We start from the raw sequence: 18,066 nt of genomic DNA on the forward strand, positions 1-18,066 counted from the left end.
CCCCCTTCCTCCCGACCACCCTCGTCCCTCTGCCCCCCCCCCCGGTCCCCCTCTCGCTCCTCTCCCGGTCGTGTCCCCCCCCCCCCCCGGTCCCTCTCTCGCTCCTCTCCCGGTCCCCCCGGTCCCCCCCCCCCCCCCCGGTCCCTCTGGTGTCCCCCCGCCCCACCTGGCCACCCGCGCCGGCCGCCGCGGATCCGCCATGCCGCCCCGCCGCCCGCTTCCGCCGCCGCCGGAAGAGGCCCCGGTTGCCGGTGCCGGTGCCGGGCCACGCCATGGCCTTCCCGCGGCCCCGGCCCCCCCGCCCCGAGCTGCCGCGGCGGCGGGTGCGGACACTGCAGTGCGGGCAGGGCGCGGTGCGGGCCGTGCGCTTCAACGGTGGGGCGGGGGGAACCGGGGGCGGGGACCCGGGCGGGGGGGGACCGGGGACCGGGGGCGGGGACCCGGGCGGGGGGGGGGGGGACCGGGGACCGAGGTGGGGACCCGGAGGGGGGGGTACTGGGGACCCGGGGGGGAAAACTGGGGACCCGGGCGGGGGGGGACGACCGGGGACCGAGGTGGGGACCCGGGGGGGGGAGGGGTACTGGGGACCCGGGGGGGAAACTGGGGACCCGGGGGGGGGGGGGACGACCGGGGACCGAGGTGGGGGACCCGGGGGTGGGGTACTGGGGACACCGGAGACTGGGGGGGGGTTGAGGAGCACCGGGGACCCGAGTGGGGGGAACATCGGGGACCGGGGGGGCGGGAACGGGGACCCGGGGGGGCGGAACGGGGACCCGGCCCCCATCCCAGGGCCACAGGGACCCCAACTTCTTGATCCCATCCAGGGGGGCAGCACAGCCCCGGTCTCTGTCCCCATGGTCAGGAAAAGGGGAGCCAGGCTCCAGTCCCGGGGGGGGTAACGGGGGGGGGAGGGGCGGCGCCTTTGGGGTGCTCGGGGGTCACCTCAGCCCCCCCCCCCAGTGGATGGGAACTACTGCATGACCTGTGGCAGCGACAAGTCCCTGAAGCTGTGGAACCCGCACAAGGGCACGGCGCTGCGCACCTACCAGGGGCACGGCTACGAGGTGCTGGATGCTGCCGGGTAAGGGGCGGGGGGGGGGGCTGTGGGGACCCCCACCCCTTGGGGACCCCCAGCCCCACTGATGGGGGTCTCCCCCAGCTCCTTCGACAACAGCCAGCTCTGCTCCTGCGGGGCCGACAAGACCGTGGCACTGTGGGACGTGGCCATCCGGGCAAGTGGTCCGCAAGTACCCGGGGCCACGCGGGGGTGAGGACACAGGGGAGGGATGATTTGGGGAGGGGGGGGTGGGCTCGGGGAGGGGGTCTGGGGGGTCAGGGCTCCCTGTGAAGCACTGAGTCGCCGCTTCTCCCACAGAAAGTGAACTGCGTCCAGTTCAATGAGGAAGCCACCATCATAGTGTCCGGTAAGGGGGTGGAGTGGTCTTGGGGGGTGGGGGTCCCACCGGTACCAAAGCCCCCCCCTCCCCCCCCGACACCACCTTTCTCCGCCCCCGACCAGGCTCTATCGACTCCACCGTCCGGTGCTGGGACTGCCGCTCCCGCCGCCCCGACCCCGTCCAAGTCCTGGACGAGGCCAAGGGTGACGGCGTCTCCAGCGTGAAGGTCTCCGATCACGAGATCCTCTCGGGGTGAGGGATGGGGACGGGGGGGCCCCCCCAGCGTCGGGGATTCCTGCCCCCCCCCGCTAACCCCCCCCGGCTCCACAGCTCTGTGGATGGCCGTGTCCGACGCTATGACCTGCGCGCCGGCCAGCTCTACTGTGACTACATTGGGAGTGAGTGGGGGCATGCAGGATGCTGGGGGGGGGGGGTCCCATGGGGGGGGGGGCTCCCAGGGATGGGGGGCGCTTCCCGGGACACCCCCAGACTCCTGCCTGCTCCCAGGCCCCATCACCAGCGTGTGCTTCAGCAAGGACGGGCAGTGCACCCTGGCCGCCAGCCTCGACTCTACCCCTGCGCCTACTGGACAAGGAGACGGGGGAGCTGCTGGGCGAGTAGGAGCCCCCCTCCCCACGGTGCTGTGCCCCCCCGGGGGAAGCTGTGGAGAGGTCCCCACCTCACCCTGTCCCCCCTGGGACCCCCCACAGGTACACGGGCCACCGCAGCACGGCGTACCGGCTGGACTGCGTGCTAAGCGAGCAGGACACCCACGTGGGCAGTGCCTCTGAGGATGGCAGCGTCTACTTCTGGGACCTCGTGGAGGTGAGGAGGCGGAGTCCGAGGGGCCAAACCCACACTTCGGGGGTCCCAGGGGAGCCCCCTCCCCATCCTGACACCGCCCCCCACCCCCGCAGGGCTCGCTGGCGCTCAGCCTGGAGGTGGGCCGCGGCGTGGTGCAGTCACTTGCCTTCCACCCCACCCCTGCCCATGCCTGCTCGCCGCCACCGAGGGCCACATCCAGCTCTGGCGCGAGGAGACCTTCCAGCCCGAGGGGGACAATACCGCCACGTGACACGGTTTGGGGTGGGGGGGCACCCGGCGTGCCCATCCGCATCCCCCCACTAACAAGGAATAAACCCCCCCAGTGTGGAGAAGCCCCGGTGCTTTATTGGGAGCGCACGGAGCTGCACGGCCCAAGCAGCTCCAATAAATACAAGCGTTGGGGAGAGGGGAACGGGGCGACGGAGCAGGGGGACACGGGCAGGTGGAGGGGGGGGGCTGGGGACAGACTGCTGGGGGGGCTGGGGACACACGGACGGTGGCGCAGGGGTCCCCGGCTCCCCCGTTCCGCCAGGCAGGGGAAGCGCCCTGCTCTCTCCTGCTCGGGCGCGTGCTGGTGTGTAGGGCGCAGGGAGCGGAGCCTGGGCGCACTGAGCCCCTGCAGAGGTACTGGGGGGCTTGGCTCCCCCAAACTAGGGGCTTGGGGGGGGGGGGTGTCACCCCCAAGGGAGACCCTGCCACCGGCTCAGTCTCCCGGCGTCCCCGAGGCGAACGCATCGGCTCTCTGGGCAAACGTCTCCGCCACCAGCAGCGGAAACACCAGGGAGGCATCGGCGTAGACCTGGGCACAGGGAAGAGGGGGTGAGGATGGGGGAGCCCCCGCCTCCGCCGGGCACCCCGAATCCCTCAGGGACCCCCGCCCCACCTTGACAGGGGTGGCATCCATCCGGATCTTGCCCCAGGACACAGCCTCGTCTGGCCGCGCCCCCGAGTCGGAGCCATCGAACTCCTGCGCCGTGTTGACATAGACAGAGAAATCGGCTCCGTTCCTCTGTGGGGTGAGAAGTGGGGTGAGGTCCCCCCCCCCCCATCCCTGGGGACATGGCGGGGGGTGGCCCCCATCCCCCCCTCACCATCAGGTTGGCGTTGGCGATGTGGTGCTTCACCAGCCCCCCGCCCAGGATGATCATTCCCGTCTTCCTGGCAAAGATGGCCTGGGTGTTGATGAGGCGCAGGTCTGCGGGCGGAGATGGCTGTTAGGGGACCCCGGGGGGGGGGGGGGTGGGGGGGGGGGAGGGAGGAAACACCCCAACATTTGTGGGGGGACCTGGGGACACCCCCCCTGGGGACATGCTCACCCTCCACAATGTCCAGCACCAGCCCCGGGTGCTTGTAGGAGTGAAAGAAGATCATGTCCCCCAGGGAGCCATCGGTGAGCGCGGGGCTCAGCACTGGGATGTTGTTCTAGAGAGAGGAGGGCGGTGACGGGGCGGTGACGGGGCAGTGACACCCCCCCACCAGAGCGGTGACACCCGGGGTGACCACCTCCCCCCCCCCCTACCTTCTGTGCCCAGTAGCACACCGACTCGGGGTTGTCGATCTCCTTGCCCAGCCGCGCGATCATCCTGGAGGGCGTCCACCCTCGTGCCCTGCCGGACCACCACGCTCAGCACCCCCAGCCCCTTGTCCCCTCGCGTCCCCATGTCCCCCCCACCCCACCCCCCCAGAGCCAGGGAGGACCCAGAGGTCCGGGCTGGGGCCCCCCCGCCCCCCACCTGTGTTTCCTGCTCATCCACCATCTGCTCCAGGATGGGCATCAGCCAGTCCTCGAACTTGCAGTAGTTGTCGTTGGGCACCAGCAGGTTCCCGATCCTTGGGAGAGGACAGGCTCAGCCCGGGAGGGGGACCCCGGCACTGGGGAGGGGACCCCGGCACTGGGGAGGGGACCCCCTCCCCCCCTCCCCCCCCCCCCGCCCCGTACCTGTTGATGCCATTCTGGCGCAGGTCCTGGCCCCGCAGGCTGAAGTCCCCAATGTAGGTGGGCGCCAGGCACTTGATGATGTCCTCCTCCACGCCCCCCCGCCGTGGGTCACCAGCACGTCCACCTGCCCCGCGGCGCAGGCTGTCAGCAGGACCTTGGGGACCCCCCAGGGACAAGTAGGGGGGGACCGTACGGCAACCTGAGGGACCACTCGAGGACAGGGCTGGGACCTTGGGGACCTCTGGGACACCCCAGAGAGCAAACTGGGACCACTGGGGACCCAGAGGGACCTCCTGGGGACAGGTTCGGGACCCCCAGGCCACCCCAGAGAGCAAACTGGGACGACTGGGGACCCAGAGGGACCTCCTGGGGACAGGTCCGGGACCCCCAGGCCACCCCAGAGAGCAAACTGGGACCACTGGGGACCCAGAGGGACCTCCTGGGGACAGGTTCGGGACCCCCCAGGCCACCCCAGAGAGCAAACTGGACGACTGGGGACCCAGAGGGACCTCCTGGGGACAGGTCCGGGACCCCCAGGCCACCCCAGAGAGCAAACTGGGACGACTGGGGACCCAGAGGGACCTCCTGGGGACAGGTCCGGGACCCCCAGGCCACCCCAGAGAGCAAACTGGGACCACTGGGGACCCAGAGGGACCTCCTGGGGACAGGTCCGGGACCCCCAGGCCACCCCAGAGAGCAAACTGGGACCACTGGGGACCCAGAGGGACCTCCTGGGGACAGGTCCGGGACCCCCAGGCCACCCCAGAGAGCAAACTGGGACCACTGGGGACCCAGAGGGACCTCCTGGGGACGGGACTGGGACCACGGGAACCAAGCCGGTAGCCCCCCCAGTGACTCAAGGCACAGGCTGGGGACCTCGGGGACACCCTGCACCCCCCTGGACGCCTACAAGGCCCCCCAGGGACAGGGGTGCAGCCCAGGGGGCACCCCAAGGATCTGAGGTGTGTCCCCGCCCGCGGCTGGTAGGACCCCAGACCCTGCTGGAGACCCCCAGGTGCCCCCCGCACCATATTGTGCTGCACCAGGTAGCGGATGGTCTCCCGGACGCCGGAGCTGATGAGGTTGGAGGTGAAGCCCAGGAAGATGGTGCAGCCCGAGGGGGGCCGGGGTCCCCCCAGCCCGGCCCGGTCCCGCTCCTCCGCACTCAGCGGCTCCAGCTTCGCCGCGATCTGTGGGCGCGGGGGGGGAAGGGGGTCAGCACCCGGGACCCCACCCCGCCGGCCGGGACTCCCTCCCCGGGACCCCTGCGACCACCCAGCCCCGGTGTCCCCATCCGGGACCCCCAGACCCCCTCCCCGGGACCCCTGCGACCACCCAGCCCCGGTGTCCCCATCCGGGACTCCCGGACCCCCTCCTGCCACCCGGGACCCCCTCCTCCCGGGATCCCAGCACCCCCCAGCCCCGGGACCCCCTCCCAGCTGCCCGGGACCCCCGGCCCCCCCACCATCCGGTGAATCTCGGCGACGGCCTGGGCGAAGCTGGTGGCCTGGAAGCCGGTGGTGAGGAAGGAGCGGAGCAGCGCGGCGTGGTCCGGGCCGCCGGCGAAGTCGTACCCGCGCACCGGGAGGCTCTGGGCCGGGAGAGGCCCGCTCGGCTTCAGCACGGCCCGCAGGGCCGCGGCCGGGGCCTGCCCCGGTGCCGCCATGGGGCTCCGGCCGCCTCACTCCTCCGCGCCGCCGCTGCGCGCCGCCATCTTGGCCCGCCCTGTGCCGTACGACTGCGCGCCGCCATCTTGGCCTGCACGGTACCCTGCCCGCCGCCATCTTGAGGCTGGACGGTGGCCGCGGAGGGACAATACGCCCCCAGAAGAGAACCGCCTCAGCTCGGGCAATGGCGCTGGGGTGACCCCGAACCCTCCATCCCCTGCAGCGCCCCGAAACCACCCAATATCGCCCCAAAAGCGCAGGATCCCCCACGGGGGAGGGGCGAAACCTCTGCTCCAGTCAAATCCTTTTAATACCCACGAACAGGCAGCAGCTTCCAGCCCCACCAAGGGCCCAGGGCCAGGCCCGTCTCCTCCATGTTGGGGGGCGTGGAGGGGATCCCGCTGGGAGCGGGGACAGACCCCCCCTTCGGCAGGGAGCCCCCCGGCACCTCTCCTTCCTGGGCAGCGAGCACGGGATCGTGGCATCACGTCAAGTCCGGAGCCTCCACACCTCGACCGAGAGGCCCCCCGAGGCGGCTGCCACCACGTCACCATCCACGCTGATCTGGGGGGGGCGAGAACGGCACCGGGGCGCTCTGATGGGGGTCACCCCCTCCTCAGCATCGGGGCGCTCTGATGGGGGTCACCCCCTCCTCCCCTCCTGTGGGACGCATCCCCCCCAGGGAGCTCCCGCTACAAGGACCAGCACAGGAGATGCAGTGGCACGGCAGGGCTGATGGGGTGCTTGCACACGCGTGTGCGAGGTGAGGGTGTGTGCGTACGCATGTGCGAGGTGGCGGTGTCGGGGGGGGGCGTGCACACACGCGTGCGAGGGGGCAAGTGCCTCCTTACCCCGTTGAGCACGTTGTCATGTGTCCAGGAGCAGATGGTGCGGGGAGGGTCTGTAGGGACGTGTATCTGCAAGAGAGCAGCAGCCGTTCGCGGCCCCCCACAGCAGGGCCAGCAGCCCCCCAGCCCGGCGCTGCCTAAGGGGGACAGAGGGACCCTCACCCGCAGCGTCTTGTCGGTGGATGTGGTGTAGAGAGACCCCAGCGAGTGCCAGAGCCCCGTGATCTGCAGCCGGTGCCCCACGTCGAAGTACTGTGGGGGCGGGGAAAGGACACAAAAACATACCGTGAGGCATCGGGGGGCACCTGACCCCCCAGCCCTGTGCCCCCCAGCCCCCTCAGGGTCCCTTACCCGGGCAGGCTGGAAGCTGCCAGTGCTGTTCCCAAAGACGTACACCCGGCCCTGGTTGTCCCCAGCCCAGAGCTGTGTCCCCCGGTACGACATGGAGAGCAGGTAGTTTTCCAGCTGGGGACAGGGTGGGAAGAGAAACGTTAAGGGGGGCAGATCCTGCAGCGCCCCAGACCTTGGGGCCCTGGTTCCAGAAGCAACGTGGGACAGAGCCCCCAGCCCACCCCTGGGGTTTTGGGGGGCAGCGGGACCCACCTGCAGCCGCTGGAGGACCCCGTTAGCTCGGCGGTCGAAGACGACAAGGGTCCGGTCCTCGCTGCCTGACACAATGAGCTGGTCATCGGCTGCCAGCGACAGGACAGCGCTGGCGTGGGGCTTGTAGCTGCGCACCAGGGCCTGGCCAGCTGCTGGAGGATTTGGGGGGGTTGAGCTGGGCCCCCCCCGTCAGCATCCCCACTCCCCCCCCATCCCATCCCCAGCAGGACCAACCTCGCGGGTCATAAATAGCCACCGTCTTGTCGTAAGTCCCGGTGACGAGGACGTCAGGGCGGTAGGAGAGGCACAGCACAGCCGCCTTCTCCCTGGGGACGAGGGGAGGGCTGGGCTCAACTGGACCCCTCCACGACTCCCCCACACCCCCCTGCCCCCCCCCCCAATGTTACCTGATCTCCCCAAACTGCTGCCCCTCAGCCTCCAGGTCCCACAGCTTCACTGTGCTGTCCCAGGAGCCTGAGCACACCTTGTTGTCCCGGGAGGCCAAACACCAGACCCAGCCCTGTGAGGGAGACCCCAGACCTACCACCAGTTGCCGAACCCCTCCGGGACCCCCCAGTGGCTCCCCGGGGCTAGAACCGAGGTGTAAGTGGTGGGGATCACAGCTGCGCCCCCCCCCCACCTTGTGCGTCCCGTTGCGCTCGGTGCCCAGCGCCTTCACCAGCACCTTCCCAGGAGCCTGGCCGAGCTGCCGCAGGTCCCACAGGTTGACGTTGCGGTCGCGGGCACCCGAAACACAGAGGGTCCCCCCCTACCAGGTTTTGGGGAGGGCAAAGATAAGGAGAGGACCCCCTCATTAAAAACAGGGGACCCCCCCCCCCAGACCCGGCGCGTCCCCACCTGCAGCAGGAGGACGGAGTCGACGGAGGCGAAGTGGCCCTCGTCCAGGGAGAAGTGCTCCATGGGGGCCCCGCCACCCTCCCAGCGCTGAAGATGCTCCTCTAGATCCATGCAGGCGGCCGACCAGTCAAACCCCTCCTCTGTGGGGAAACGGGGGTGTCAGGGGGGCCCCCCCAAACTGATAGGGGGGACTGGGGTGGCCCCTAAGCCACCCCCTTCGCCCTGGTGCGGCGCCCCATAGACAGCTCTGTTGCCAGAATGGGGGAAATGGGGAGTTACGGGGGGTTTCCAACACACTGGGGGGAAATGGGGGATTTGGAGGGTCTCCCCAGTTGGCCACAGAGAAATGGGGGGCAGGAGGGTCCCCAACTCCCCGCATTCACCCTCTGCAGCACCCCACAGCCCCCTCAGGGCCGACAGAGCCAGGAAAACGGAGCATTAGGGATGTCCCCCACCTACCACAGCTAAATATTTTGGGGGTCCCAACCAGCTGTGGGGAAACAGCATCAGGGGTTCCCCCCCCCCACCCCCCACCCCCAAGACCCATGCGCCCCAGCCAGACCCACCTTCCAGGACAGGGAAGGGGCCACGGGCGCTGCGCTGCAGCCTGAGCCGCCAGGCCACGGCGTCGCAGGCCACCTCCCGCAGCGCCCGGCAGACGCGGGGCAGGACCCCCCGCACCTCCCGCGCCCCCAGGTACCCGCAGATCTCCAGCAGCAGCTCCAGCGGCAGCGCCAGCAGCCCCCCCGCGCCCCCCCCACCCGGGGGCGGCCGCTTCAGCCCCAGGATGGGACGTGGAGGAGGGACGGAGGAGCTGGGGCCCGGGGTCGGGGCGGCGGGGGGCGGCGGGGGGGGGCCGGGGGGGGGCCCCGGGCCCCGCAGTCGGGTGACGTATTCCTGCGCCTGCCGGTCAGGGTCGTCGGGCGCAGGGGGCCCCTCCATGGCTAGGGGTGGGGGGGCGTCAGCACCTACCAGAGCCGGGACCCCCTCACTGCGCCATGAGCAGGACCCTCACCCCTGTTCCTGCCGCATTCCCCCGGCCCGTCACACCAGAATTTGCCCCAAAACGGGGAACCCCCCCCCCCCCCCCCCCCCCCCGGTATAGGGACACCCTCCCTGCCCAGCTCCCCATCCCCCCAAAACCAAAACCCCTGTACAGGAACCTCCATGCCAAGGTTCTCCCACAAGGCCCCTGGTACCGGGACGCCCCCCACCCCGATACCGGGATCTTCCAGGCCCACATCCGCCCCCCACCCCACCCAAGTCCCCGGTACTGGGACGCCCCCCACCGGGATCGCCCCCGAGGACCCCGATACCGGGACCCCCCAGGCTCCCCCCGAGGTGCCCGGTATGCGGCACCCCTACACCCAGACACTCCCTGAGCTGCCGGTACCGGGACGCATTCCCCACCATCACCAGGACCGGCCCCACCACCCGAACCCCCCCTAGCCCCGGTACCGAGACCGTCAGCACCTCCGCAAAGCCCCCGGAGCCCCGTTGCCGCCCCCTCCCCGTTCCCACCCGCCCGTTCGTGTGTTCCCCCAAGGTCTGGGGTCCCCCGCAGCCCCCCCCCCCCCCCCCGTCAGGTACCGGGGCGCGGCCCGGCCCGGCCCCGCCGCGTCCCGTCGCCACGGCCACGGTGGGATCCGCTTCCGGCGCGCTCCCAGCGCCTCGTCCAATGAGCGCGAGAGGCGCTGACACGTCATCCAGCTGCGCCGGAAGTGGGGCACGTGTGGCAACCGGGAGGGGCCGCGCCGGCCCCGGGACCGACACCCCCCCACCCCCCCACCGGCGGGAACAAACGGCACCGAGCCGGCGGACGGTCAACAACGGACTCTTTACCGAGCAGGAACGAGGGGACGCGGCACAACCGGGCCCGCCGCCCCCCGCCCTCTCCGGGACACGCCCCCCCCTCCCCCCACCTCCCGGTCCCAGCGGCCGCCCCCCCCCCCCCCGTTGTAAACGGTAAAAAAACGGAACAAAACGGGGAAAAACACAAGAAACGTGGCACCGACTCGCTCACGACGAAGCACAACGGCGGCGGCTCGGCTCCCCCCCGGCCCCCCGCACCGCCCCGGGGCCCACCCGCCCCCCCCGGGGTCCCCCCGCGCCCCCCCCTCCCCCGGCCGGGGCTGCTCTATATGTTCCTAGAGGTTTATCTCCATAAACGTGTGCATGGGTACGGGGTGGGGGGGGCACCATGCGGGGGGAGGGGGGAGAATAGGAACATCCTACAGCGGAAAAGCAGCGGGGGGAGTCGCCCCCCTTCCCGGCCCCCCCATTTTTGGACCCTTTTGCCCCGATTTTTGCTTCCCCCCCCAGGGTTTTGGGGTGCCCCCACCGCGGGTCCCTCCCTCCCCCGCAGTCACCATGGACCCCCCCCAGCCCCTGTCCCTCCCCCCGCCCTTCTCTCCCTAGGGGTGAAACCGATCTCGGGGTCCCCTCCCAGGGGCAGCTGGGGACGGGGTGAGGGGGGGGGGACACCGCGCCGTGAGCCCCCCACGCGGCTCCTCCCGCCCCCCTGAACCCCCCCGGGCGCGGCTCGGCGTCGCCCGCTCACGGCCGCAATCCTCACGGCCTCCTGGCGCCGACCTGTGAGGGAAGGGAGAGGGGTCAGGGGGGAATCCGTTGGCCCCGGGGAGGGGTGTCTGTCGTTCGGCGGGGAGGGGGGGGGGGGTGTTTCAATCCACACACACACACACATCCCGGACCTGGTTCTGGTGCCTCCACCTGGCCTAGACCCCATAAAACGCCGCCAGCCGGTCCTTGAGCAGGGGTGGGAATTGCTCTGAAAACTGCTGCCAGTTCTCCTCACCCACCTGGTCCTTGAAGCCGTGGAGGATCTGGGGGCGGGGGAGGCCGCATTAATAACGAAGGGGGGGCCCTGCTGAGCGCCCCTCCCCCGCAGTGTTAGGTGGCCCCAATCACCCCTTTCCCCCCCCCCCCTGCTGACCTTATAGAACATGTCCCGCAGGTCATCCTTGGGGCTCACCCAGGATGCGACGGCATCACAGAAGAAGATGAAGTCCTTGAGGGGTCACGAGGGGCAAAATGGGGGGGTGATGGGGAAAGGGACCCCCGCATTTTGGCTAGAGCCAGGCTCTAGCTGAACACCACCCCACCCCCCCCCCACCCCCCCCCAAATCTCCCCCCCAGGTGCTGGTGGTTGCCCCTGAGCCGTGGGGGGAGCGGCTCCCACTCCCCCTGTGGGCTCAGGGTCAACCACCAGCCCCCCTAAAACTGCTGGGGGCCCCCCCAGTACCTGCACAACCCCCCCGGGGTTCACCCCAATCATCACGCAGATGCCGCGGAAAGCCGAGTCCTTCTCCTCGTTATCCCGGATGTTACGGAGGGACGTGCACCTTAAAATGGGGAGGAGGGGTGGGACTGGGGTTCAGTGCCCCCCTCCCCTCTTCCTGGGGGGTGCAGGTACCCCCAAAGCAGCCCCTCCCCCACTCACCAGGGCCGGATGAATTGCTGCAGCATGGGGGCCACCTCCTGTGGGCAGACAAAGCCCAGGCGCCCGATGGTGATGGCTGCGGGCAGAGGGAAGGGGTTTGGCGGGGGTGGGGGGCACAGTGGCAGGGCAGCCCCCCTCCAACAAAAAGCATCCCCCAACCCCCCACCTTTAGGGTCCCACTGTGCCCCTCCCTGGCCTCACCCGTATTCTCCAGGAGGGTTTTGGGGGTGTTGGGGCGGTTGATGATCTCCACCAGGTTGTTCAGCACCATCTGGACGTAGGGCTGCATCTCTGCGCCTGTCAGGAAGCAGGGAGAATTTTGTCAGGATGGGGGGGGGGGCTCGGCTGGATGCCTGGGGGGCTCAGCTGGGCTCCCGGGGGGGCTCACCCATCTGCATGCAGATCTCCCCGATGGCCCACGTCGCGTTGTTGCAGACTGAGATGAACTCAGGGTTGAGGTTGGTGCCCAGGATGGGCATGAACTCAGCTTGAGGTGTGTGGGGGGGAAAAACAGGGTCAGCTGCAGCCCCCGCTACCTCCAACGTGTCCTTTCGGGGTCCCCCCCAGCATCTCCCCTCACCCCGCGCCCCAGGGGGACCCCCACAGTCCCTGCACCCACCGATGCAGGGCTTGACGTGCACAAAGCAAGCCTTGGTGAGGTCACCCAGGAGGGCGAAGGAGCTCTGCCGCACCTCGGGCATGGTGTCCTGCAGGCAGAGGGTGAGCGTGGGGGGCTATGGTGGCAGCCCCCAGGTTGGAGCTGGGGGGTCTGGGGGTGGGGGTCCCTCACCTGCATGCACTGGAAGAGCAGCGTCATGATGTTGCTGCGAGCCACCAGCTGCTCCACGTGGCAGCCGAGACCCTCAGCCAAACCGCTCAGCAGGTCCAGGGCCACGATCATGAAGTCTTTGTCGGGGGCCTCATACTGCTCAGGGTGCTGGTTGTACATCTGTGGGGAGTGAAGGGGGGGGCCACGGTCACCCCACAGGGGGGGGTCACACCCCACAGCACCTGGGGAAGGGGGGGCTACAACTCACCATGGCTTGAGCCAGCGTCTTCTGGACCAGGGTGACGCAGCGCTGGTAGACAGGCTCGCAGTAGGGTAGGAAGCCGCTCTGCAGGGCAGTGGCCACCGAGGACAGGCACTGCAGGTGGGGAGGGGGGAAGGAACAGGAGGGGGATGGGAAGGGGCCAATTGGGTGGACACCCCCCCCCCTCCTTGCTGCTGCCCTCTGCGCCCCACGGCTCACCTCCAGCAGCGGGAAGAGGTCCTTGTCCTCGTCCTTCAGCTCGTTCCACTTCTGGATGAGCGGCGGCATCAGCTTCTGGATGTATTCCTGTGCCCCAGGGGGAGACACCGTCATGGGGAGGGGGGACACAGTGGCAGGGGGAGCGATACTGGGGGCAGGGGGCTGCTCCCCTTCAGCCCAGGGACCATCAGACCAGAGGAGATCCACACTGGCAGTTCGGGATTCGAATGTCTGTTGTCACTTGTCATCACCGGTCCCAGGCTGGGGCACGGGGAGGGATGCACCGGGGTGCCATGGGGACCCCTGGGATGACGGGTGGGGACACAGGACCCCCCTGCACCGTACCGGCTGGTTGAGGTGGTGCCCCACGGAGTCCGCGAGGGTCCCAATGGCATCATAGAGGATCAGCAGGTTCTTGTGCTGGTACTTGCCAAAGGCGAAGACCAGCGTGTCCAGGATGAAGCTGAGGTACGGCACCAGCTCCGTGCACGCCTCCTCCTCCAGCGTGGCAAATGCACTGGGGGGTGGGGAGTAGAAAACGGGTCAGCAGCCCCCGCCAGGCTGGGGCTGAGCACCCCCCACGCCCCCACTCTGGGTCAGACAGTACGAATACACCTTCGTCACGGTGACTCAACACATCGATATCCTCATCCTGCCCAGAGAAGCGCTGGGATCCAGCGGCTCCTGCCCCCAAAACACCAGGGGAGGCCCCCCATCGCGCCCCCCCCCGGCCCCTACCTGCACGCCGCCTCCTGCACCCGCTTGTTGCTGTCGAGGATGCGCTTGAGCAGCTCAGTCATGAGGGGCTTGAGGTACATGTCGGGGGGCTGGCTGACCACCCAGTGGGCGTAACGGCTCAGGGTCCAGCAAGCGATGGAGCGCACCAGCGCCTTCTTATCCGACAGGCATTGGATGAGGTGGGGGATCAGCTCCGGCAGGTAGGGCACCATGCCCTGCATGCAGCCTGAGGGGGGGGGGCACAGGGAGGCTCAGAGACCCCCGGCGCCGGCACAGCGGTGGCTTGGGGACAGCCCGTGGCAGGCAGCGTGGCACCCACCTTCTGCGATGGCCCCCAGGACCAGGATGCCCGATTCTTTGATGACCCACTCGGGGTGGAAGAGGAGCTCCTTGAGCAGCGGGAGGAGGTGGGGGAGCAGCTCTTCCCGGAAAACGTTGGCCAGGACGTCCAGCGCAGCGGCCGAGCACTTCCCTGCCGGGCAAACACAATGGGACGGGGTTAATTAATTAGGGCACCATCTCCCCTTGGGGTTTAATCAATCCCCAGACTCACTGTGGGAACCCAAACCGGGGCCGAGACCCCCCCCTCGATTCCGTACTCAGGTTCCAGTCTGAAAGCGTGTCGTCATCATCCTCATCCTCCGCATCATCGGGGTCCTGCGCCCGCTCCTCCTCGTGCTGCAGCGTCACTGTGCGGGACTTGTGGAAGCGGGGCTTGATGTCCTGCTCGCTGTCAGGAATGGCCTCATCCTCCTCCACATCACCCTGCCGGGACAACGGGGCTTGGCACGGCGCAGCACGGCACCGGGACCCCCAACCGCCTGGCCCGGGGACCCACGACCCCCACGGATCAGACAGTACGAACACAACAGCCATCACCGGCATCAGCTCTGAAACTGTCATCACGTCCAGGCGGTCTCGGGGCAGCTCCAGCACCCCCCCTGCCCCGTTTGACCAGTACCAGCCCCACTGGGCTGCAGGAGGGACAGGGAGCCAGGCACCCTCCCGTTCCCACCCCAGCTCCGTACCTTCAGCAGGATGATGTCGATCTCCGAGTACTTCATGCCATTCACCAGGATAGGGATGAGCCTGGGGGGGATAGAGGGAAGACCTGAGGGGTCTGGCCAGGGTCTGGGGGGGGGTCAGGGGATGAGAGGGGGCTGCCCCGAGCACTCACTGCACCAGGTGGGAGGTCAGCACCTCCTTGCAGATGGGCTGCTCAGCCAGCGTCAGCCAGAACTCGCAAGCCTCCAGCGCCACGTTCTCGTCGCTGTCCTGCGTCCGCTGCAGCATGTACTGCAGGGGGTGGGGCGGGACGTCAGCCCCCCAGCTCGCCTGCCCGGGGGTCCCAGGGGACACTGCTCCCCCCAGCCCGTCTCACCTGGATGATGCTGTGCATGTGGGGGATGAGGCGGTCGATGCGGACCTCCAGCAGCATCACCAGCGCACGGCACACATTCTTCCGCACCTCGGGGTCCTCGTCCACCGCCAGAGCGAAGAGATGCTGGAGGGAGCAGGACAGATGGGCACGGGAGCCCCCTCAGCACCATCCACCCTCAGGGATGCTCCTGGGTGGGGTTCCCCCCCCTCCCCAGCCCCAGCTGCTCACCTCGATGAAGGTGTCAATGTTCTCCATCAGCGCCTGAGCCCGGTCCATGATGAACTGGTTGACACAAGCGATGGCGTGGGACCTGGCGGGGGGACAGACCATGGGGGGGGCGGTCCGCAAGGCTCATTAGCTCAATGATGCAGAGCTGGGGGGGGGGGGCTAGGAGGGGTCACCCCAGCCACCTGCCCCTCCTGCCCCCCACAGGGCTGAATTAACTCATGAGGGAAACATGCTCCAGGCTGGGATAACCTCCTGCCCTCCTCCAGATTGCGGGGGGTGCCACACACAGGGTCCCAACAGGACGATTTGGGGACAGGGGGATGGACTGAACCCAGTATTGGTGGGGGGGACCCAAACCCCGTGTCACTGCAGCGGGGGCACAGATGGAGCGGGACCACCCAGAGAGGGGGAGGACAGGGATCCTGAGGAGGTGACACAGAAACGGTTTGTTTCCCTCCACATCTCTTAACAGCCACATCCCAGCTCCAGCCACGACCCCCCAAATTCCCACCGAGGTGGCCCTCCCTGTGGGGCTGCAGGGGGTGTGTGTGTGCGCCCCCCCCCAGCCCACCCATACCTGATTTTGGGGCTGCAGTGCTTGAAAAACTGTAGGAACTTGGGGATCATGACGTTGAGGGGCCGGTTCAGTGCGTCACTATCCAAGAGCTCGGAGGAATCCTCGCAAATTTTCTGCAGGGCCCCGAATGCCCCCTGCGTGCCAAAGGGGTGTCAGCACCGGCCGCGCCCCCCCCCCCCAGCCCCCCCTACATCACTACATCACGCACCTCGCACGTGTTGTAGTCCTCTGAATTCAGCAGGTTGCAAAGCTGTGGCAGCAACTCTGGCCACATCTGCAGCTCGCCCTTGGAGGCGATGGTGGTGATCAGGATGCCTGCAGGGGGGTTGTTAGAATGGGGGGGGGGAGGGGCCCAGAGGGATCCCGCCGGGGCCCCAGCCCCATCTTACCGATGGTGGCTCGGATGAGGGAGGATGCGTCCCCGATGTTGTTGAGACATTCCTGTTTGATGAACTCGGCGACAGGCTGGGGGAAGCTCTGGTAATGCGCCTTCACGTTGTTCTTCAGGATCAGGCCGCTGAGCGACCGCGTGGGCTCGTCTGGGGGGGGGGGGGGGGGGGGGGGGGGGAGGGGGGGCACAAATCGGTAAGGCGGGGGGGGGAGGCGCAACGTGTATCCCTTCCACTTCCAGCTCAACAAGCCCCGAACGGGCAGGCTCGGTACTGGCATCCACCTTCCACCAGCCCCCCAGTGCCTCCGCCATCCCTGTGGGATGCAGAGGACCCCCGAAGCCCCCCCGCCGGTGGGTGCCGCCCCCCCCCAGTGCAGAGCAGCCCACCTTCGGATTTCAGTCGCGTCAGCACGAAGATTAGGTAATTGTTGAAGTCGGGGAATTGGTTCAGCTGCTTCAGCTTCTGCTCCAGGTGGTTAAGGACGGGGAGGGGGACGTTGTCCTGGATTAACGTGGCCAAAAGCCCCCCGCCCCCCCCAAGCTCAAACCCCGCTGCTGACCTCGTTAATATAGCAAAATCCCCAATTCCCCTTCACCCAGCTCAAATGGGGACGGGTGTATGTGTCACCATTGCTCCCTATGCCCCCCCCCCACCGCGGGGGTCCTGCCCCCCCCCCCCAGCCTTAGGATACGTCCTGCACGACGCGCTGCGTGGCCGTGTTGGGCGACTGCGAGTCCTTCAGCAGCTGCAGGACCTGCTGCAGGCCCTGCTCGTCCGGCTGCCAGTCCATGGGCGGCTGGGGGGGGGGAGGGGGGGGGGGGGGGGGAGTCCTGGGGAAGGGGGCACAGATCCCGGATCCCTGCAGGGGGCGGGGGGGGGGGGGGGGAGGGGCATTAAAACCGGGGGAACAAGGATATACCGGCAGCGTGGAAGGGATGCTCACGGAATGAGCGGGGTTCCCCGGGGGGGGGTTAGGGATGGAGGTCAGCCCCCCCCCCCCCCCCCAGCGTTGGAGGGCAGGCCCCCCCCCCAGCGCTGGGGGACGGTCCCCACGCGGCGGGGGGGGATGGGGACGCGCCGCGCACGTGGGGATGCTCCGGTTAAAGCGGAGCGGGGGAGGGGGGGATACGGAGCACATCTCCCCCCACAGCGGGCCCCCCCGGCTATAACCGCCCCCAGCCGTGCCACCCGCACCAGCGTGCCGCCCCCCGCCCCCTCCCGCATTTACCCCCCAGCCGCGAGCCCCCGATCCTCCCGCCCCTCCGCCACACGGCCCCTCCCGGCACCCATCACCCCCCTTCCCTCCCCCCCAACCCCAACTTACCCCCCCCCCCCCCCCCCTCCCTCCCTGCCCCATCCCACCTCCCCCCCAGCCAGGCCTCCGCCACCCGCCAGGCCCCGCGCCGCTTGCCCCGCCGCCCCCACCGGGCCGGTACCTGCTTGGGGGGAAGTACCGGGCGGAGGCTGTGAGGGGGGAGGGGGGCGGCTGTTGGGGGGGAGGTGGCGGCTGGGAGACGAGGGGCACCGGCGCTGCCCGGAGGGAGCGGGCGCGACACGCGGGCGCTGACCCCCACCGGCCACCGTCCGCCCCGCCGCGGGCACCACGTGAGCGCGCGGGAAGGACGGTGCCGCGTCACGTGCGCCGGGGGCGGGGCCACGCGGTGTTCGGGGAGGGGGGGGCAAACGGCTGAACGGCTCTGCGCATGCGCAGGTGGGTGTGGCCATCTCCCCCCTCCCGCTAGCGATAGGCTGCGCCTCCCGGCGTGCCTCGCGACGCGGGAGGTACCACTGCTGGGGATGGGGTGGGGCGGGTCAAGGAGCTCCCCGTGCAGGTCTGGCCCCGGGAGCGCCGGGCTCCCCCTGCCCAGCGCCGGGTGGGCTGCGCCAGGTCCGATAGCGCCGG

General features: G+C 69.3%; 4 protein-coding genes and 1 non-coding gene across 7 annotated transcripts; 1 reads left to right on the forward strand and 4 right to left on the reverse strand.

The window, feature by feature from the left end:
- Positions 1–170: 170 nt before the first annotated feature.
- On the forward strand, positions 171–2,554 carry WDR83 (WD repeat domain 83). Its single transcript, XM_056325952.1, is given in 13 exon segments — positions 171–375; positions 961–1,081; positions 1,160–1,226; positions 1,228–1,251; positions 1,253–1,267; positions 1,376–1,424; positions 1,520–1,649; positions 1,728–1,795; positions 1,905–1,972; positions 1,974–2,014; positions 2,108–2,222; positions 2,315–2,383; positions 2,386–2,554. Coding segments are annotated over 13 exon segments (957 nt in total). The 5' UTR covers positions 171–272; the 3' UTR covers positions 2,473–2,554.
- Positions 2,546–5,952, reverse strand: DHPS (deoxyhypusine synthase). Its single transcript, XM_056325953.1, is given in 10 exon segments — positions 2,546–3,021; positions 3,106–3,231; positions 3,314–3,417; positions 3,539–3,644; positions 3,742–3,821; positions 3,949–4,052; positions 4,162–4,265; positions 4,268–4,285; positions 5,190–5,351; positions 5,627–5,952. Coding segments are annotated over 10 exon segments (1,101 nt in total). The 5' UTR covers positions 5,828–5,952; the 3' UTR covers positions 2,546–2,925.
- Positions 5,953–6,120: 168 nt separating this feature from the next.
- FBXW9 (F-box and WD repeat domain containing 9) lies at positions 6,121–9,191 on the reverse strand. 2 transcript variants are annotated; one of them, XM_056325951.1, is made up of 10 exons: positions 8,704–9,191; positions 8,138–8,277; positions 7,920–8,048; positions 7,687–7,799; positions 7,514–7,605; positions 7,280–7,428; positions 7,028–7,141; positions 6,839–6,928; positions 6,680–6,745; positions 6,121–6,392 (listed from the first exon to the last, which is right to left on the reverse strand). In XM_056325951.1, exons 1-10 carry the CDS (start codon positions 9,077–9,079, stop codon positions 6,318–6,320), a joined length of 1,344 nt encoding a protein of 447 aa, XP_056181926.1. In that variant the 5' UTR covers positions 9,080–9,191; the 3' UTR covers positions 6,121–6,317. The 2 variants fall into 2 exon arrangements, with proteins under 2 accessions (XP_056181926.1, XP_056181925.1); XM_056325950.1 differs by having other exon boundaries at positions 7,280–7,431.
- Positions 9,192–10,539: 1,348 nt separating this feature from the next.
- Positions 10,540–16,971, reverse strand: TNPO2 (transportin 2). Of its 2 annotated transcripts, XM_056325956.1 has the most exons (24): positions 16,855–16,971; positions 16,550–16,625; positions 16,161–16,310; positions 15,980–16,086; positions 15,772–15,905; positions 15,195–15,276; positions 14,967–15,089; positions 14,763–14,881; positions 14,614–14,674; positions 14,185–14,350; positions 13,905–14,057; positions 13,586–13,811; positions 13,193–13,364; positions 12,848–12,934; positions 12,635–12,742; positions 12,388–12,546; positions 12,217–12,304; positions 11,986–12,084; positions 11,799–11,894; positions 11,598–11,673; positions 11,400–11,499; positions 11,091–11,165; positions 10,849–10,980; positions 10,540–10,729 (listed from the first exon to the last, which is right to left on the reverse strand). In XM_056325956.1, exons 1-23 carry the CDS (start codon positions 16,951–16,953, stop codon positions 10,873–10,875), a joined length of 2,664 nt encoding a protein of 887 aa, XP_056181931.1. In that variant the 5' UTR covers positions 16,954–16,971; the 3' UTR covers positions 10,540–10,729; positions 10,849–10,872. The 2 variants fall into 2 exon arrangements, 1 of the variants encoding a protein (XP_056181931.1); XR_008819697.1 differs by lacking the exons at positions 10,540–10,729; positions 10,849–10,980; positions 11,091–11,165; ... (6 more) ...; positions 12,635–12,742; positions 12,848–12,934 and having other exon boundaries at positions 13,229–13,364; positions 13,586–13,737; positions 16,855–16,969.
- Positions 14,431–14,497, reverse strand: LOC130143266 (small nucleolar RNA SNORD41). The gene has a single exon (XR_008819698.1). It is a non-coding gene; the product is annotated as a small nucleolar RNA SNORD41 (small nucleolar RNA).
- Positions 16,972–18,066: the final 1,095 nt, after the last annotated feature.

Source organism: Falco biarmicus (genome assembly GCF_023638135.1).
Source record: "Falco biarmicus isolate bFalBia1 chromosome 13 unlocalized genomic scaffold, bFalBia1.pri SUPER_13_unloc_5, whole genome shotgun sequence".
Classification (NCBI taxonomy): domain Eukaryota; kingdom Metazoa; phylum Chordata; class Aves; order Falconiformes; family Falconidae; genus Falco; species Falco biarmicus.

What these genes read in the sequence shown, in the direction of transcription:
- TNPO2 (XM_056325956.1), bottom strand. Translation starts at nt 16,953, where the DNA reads ATGGACTGGCAGCCGGACGAGCAGGGCCTGCAGCAGGTCCTGCAGCTG. An exon ending in CCTCATCCGAGCCACCATCG is followed by an intron (nt 16,087 to 16,160) that starts GTAAGATGGGGC and finishes ACCCCCCTGCAG; the next exon opens with GCATCCTGATCACCACCATC. An exon ending in GCTTTCAGACTGGAACCTGA is followed by an intron (nt 14,058 to 14,184) that starts GTACGGAATCGA and finishes TTTGCCCGGCAG; the next exon opens with GGAAGTGCTCGGCCGCTGCG.
- FBXW9 (XM_056325950.1), bottom strand. Translation starts at nt 9,079, where the DNA reads ATGGAGGGGCCCCCTGCGCCCGACGACCCTGACCGGCAGGCGCAGGAA. An exon ending in GGCTATTTATGACCCGCGAG is followed by an intron (nt 7,432 to 7,513) that starts GTTGGTCCTGCT and finishes CAAATCCTCCAG; the next exon opens with CAGCTGGCCAGGCCCTGGTG. An exon ending in GCAGCTTCCAGCCTGCCCGG is followed by an intron (nt 6,929 to 7,027) that starts GTAAGGGACCCT and finishes CCGCCCCCACAG; the next exon opens with TACTTCGACGTGGGGCACCG.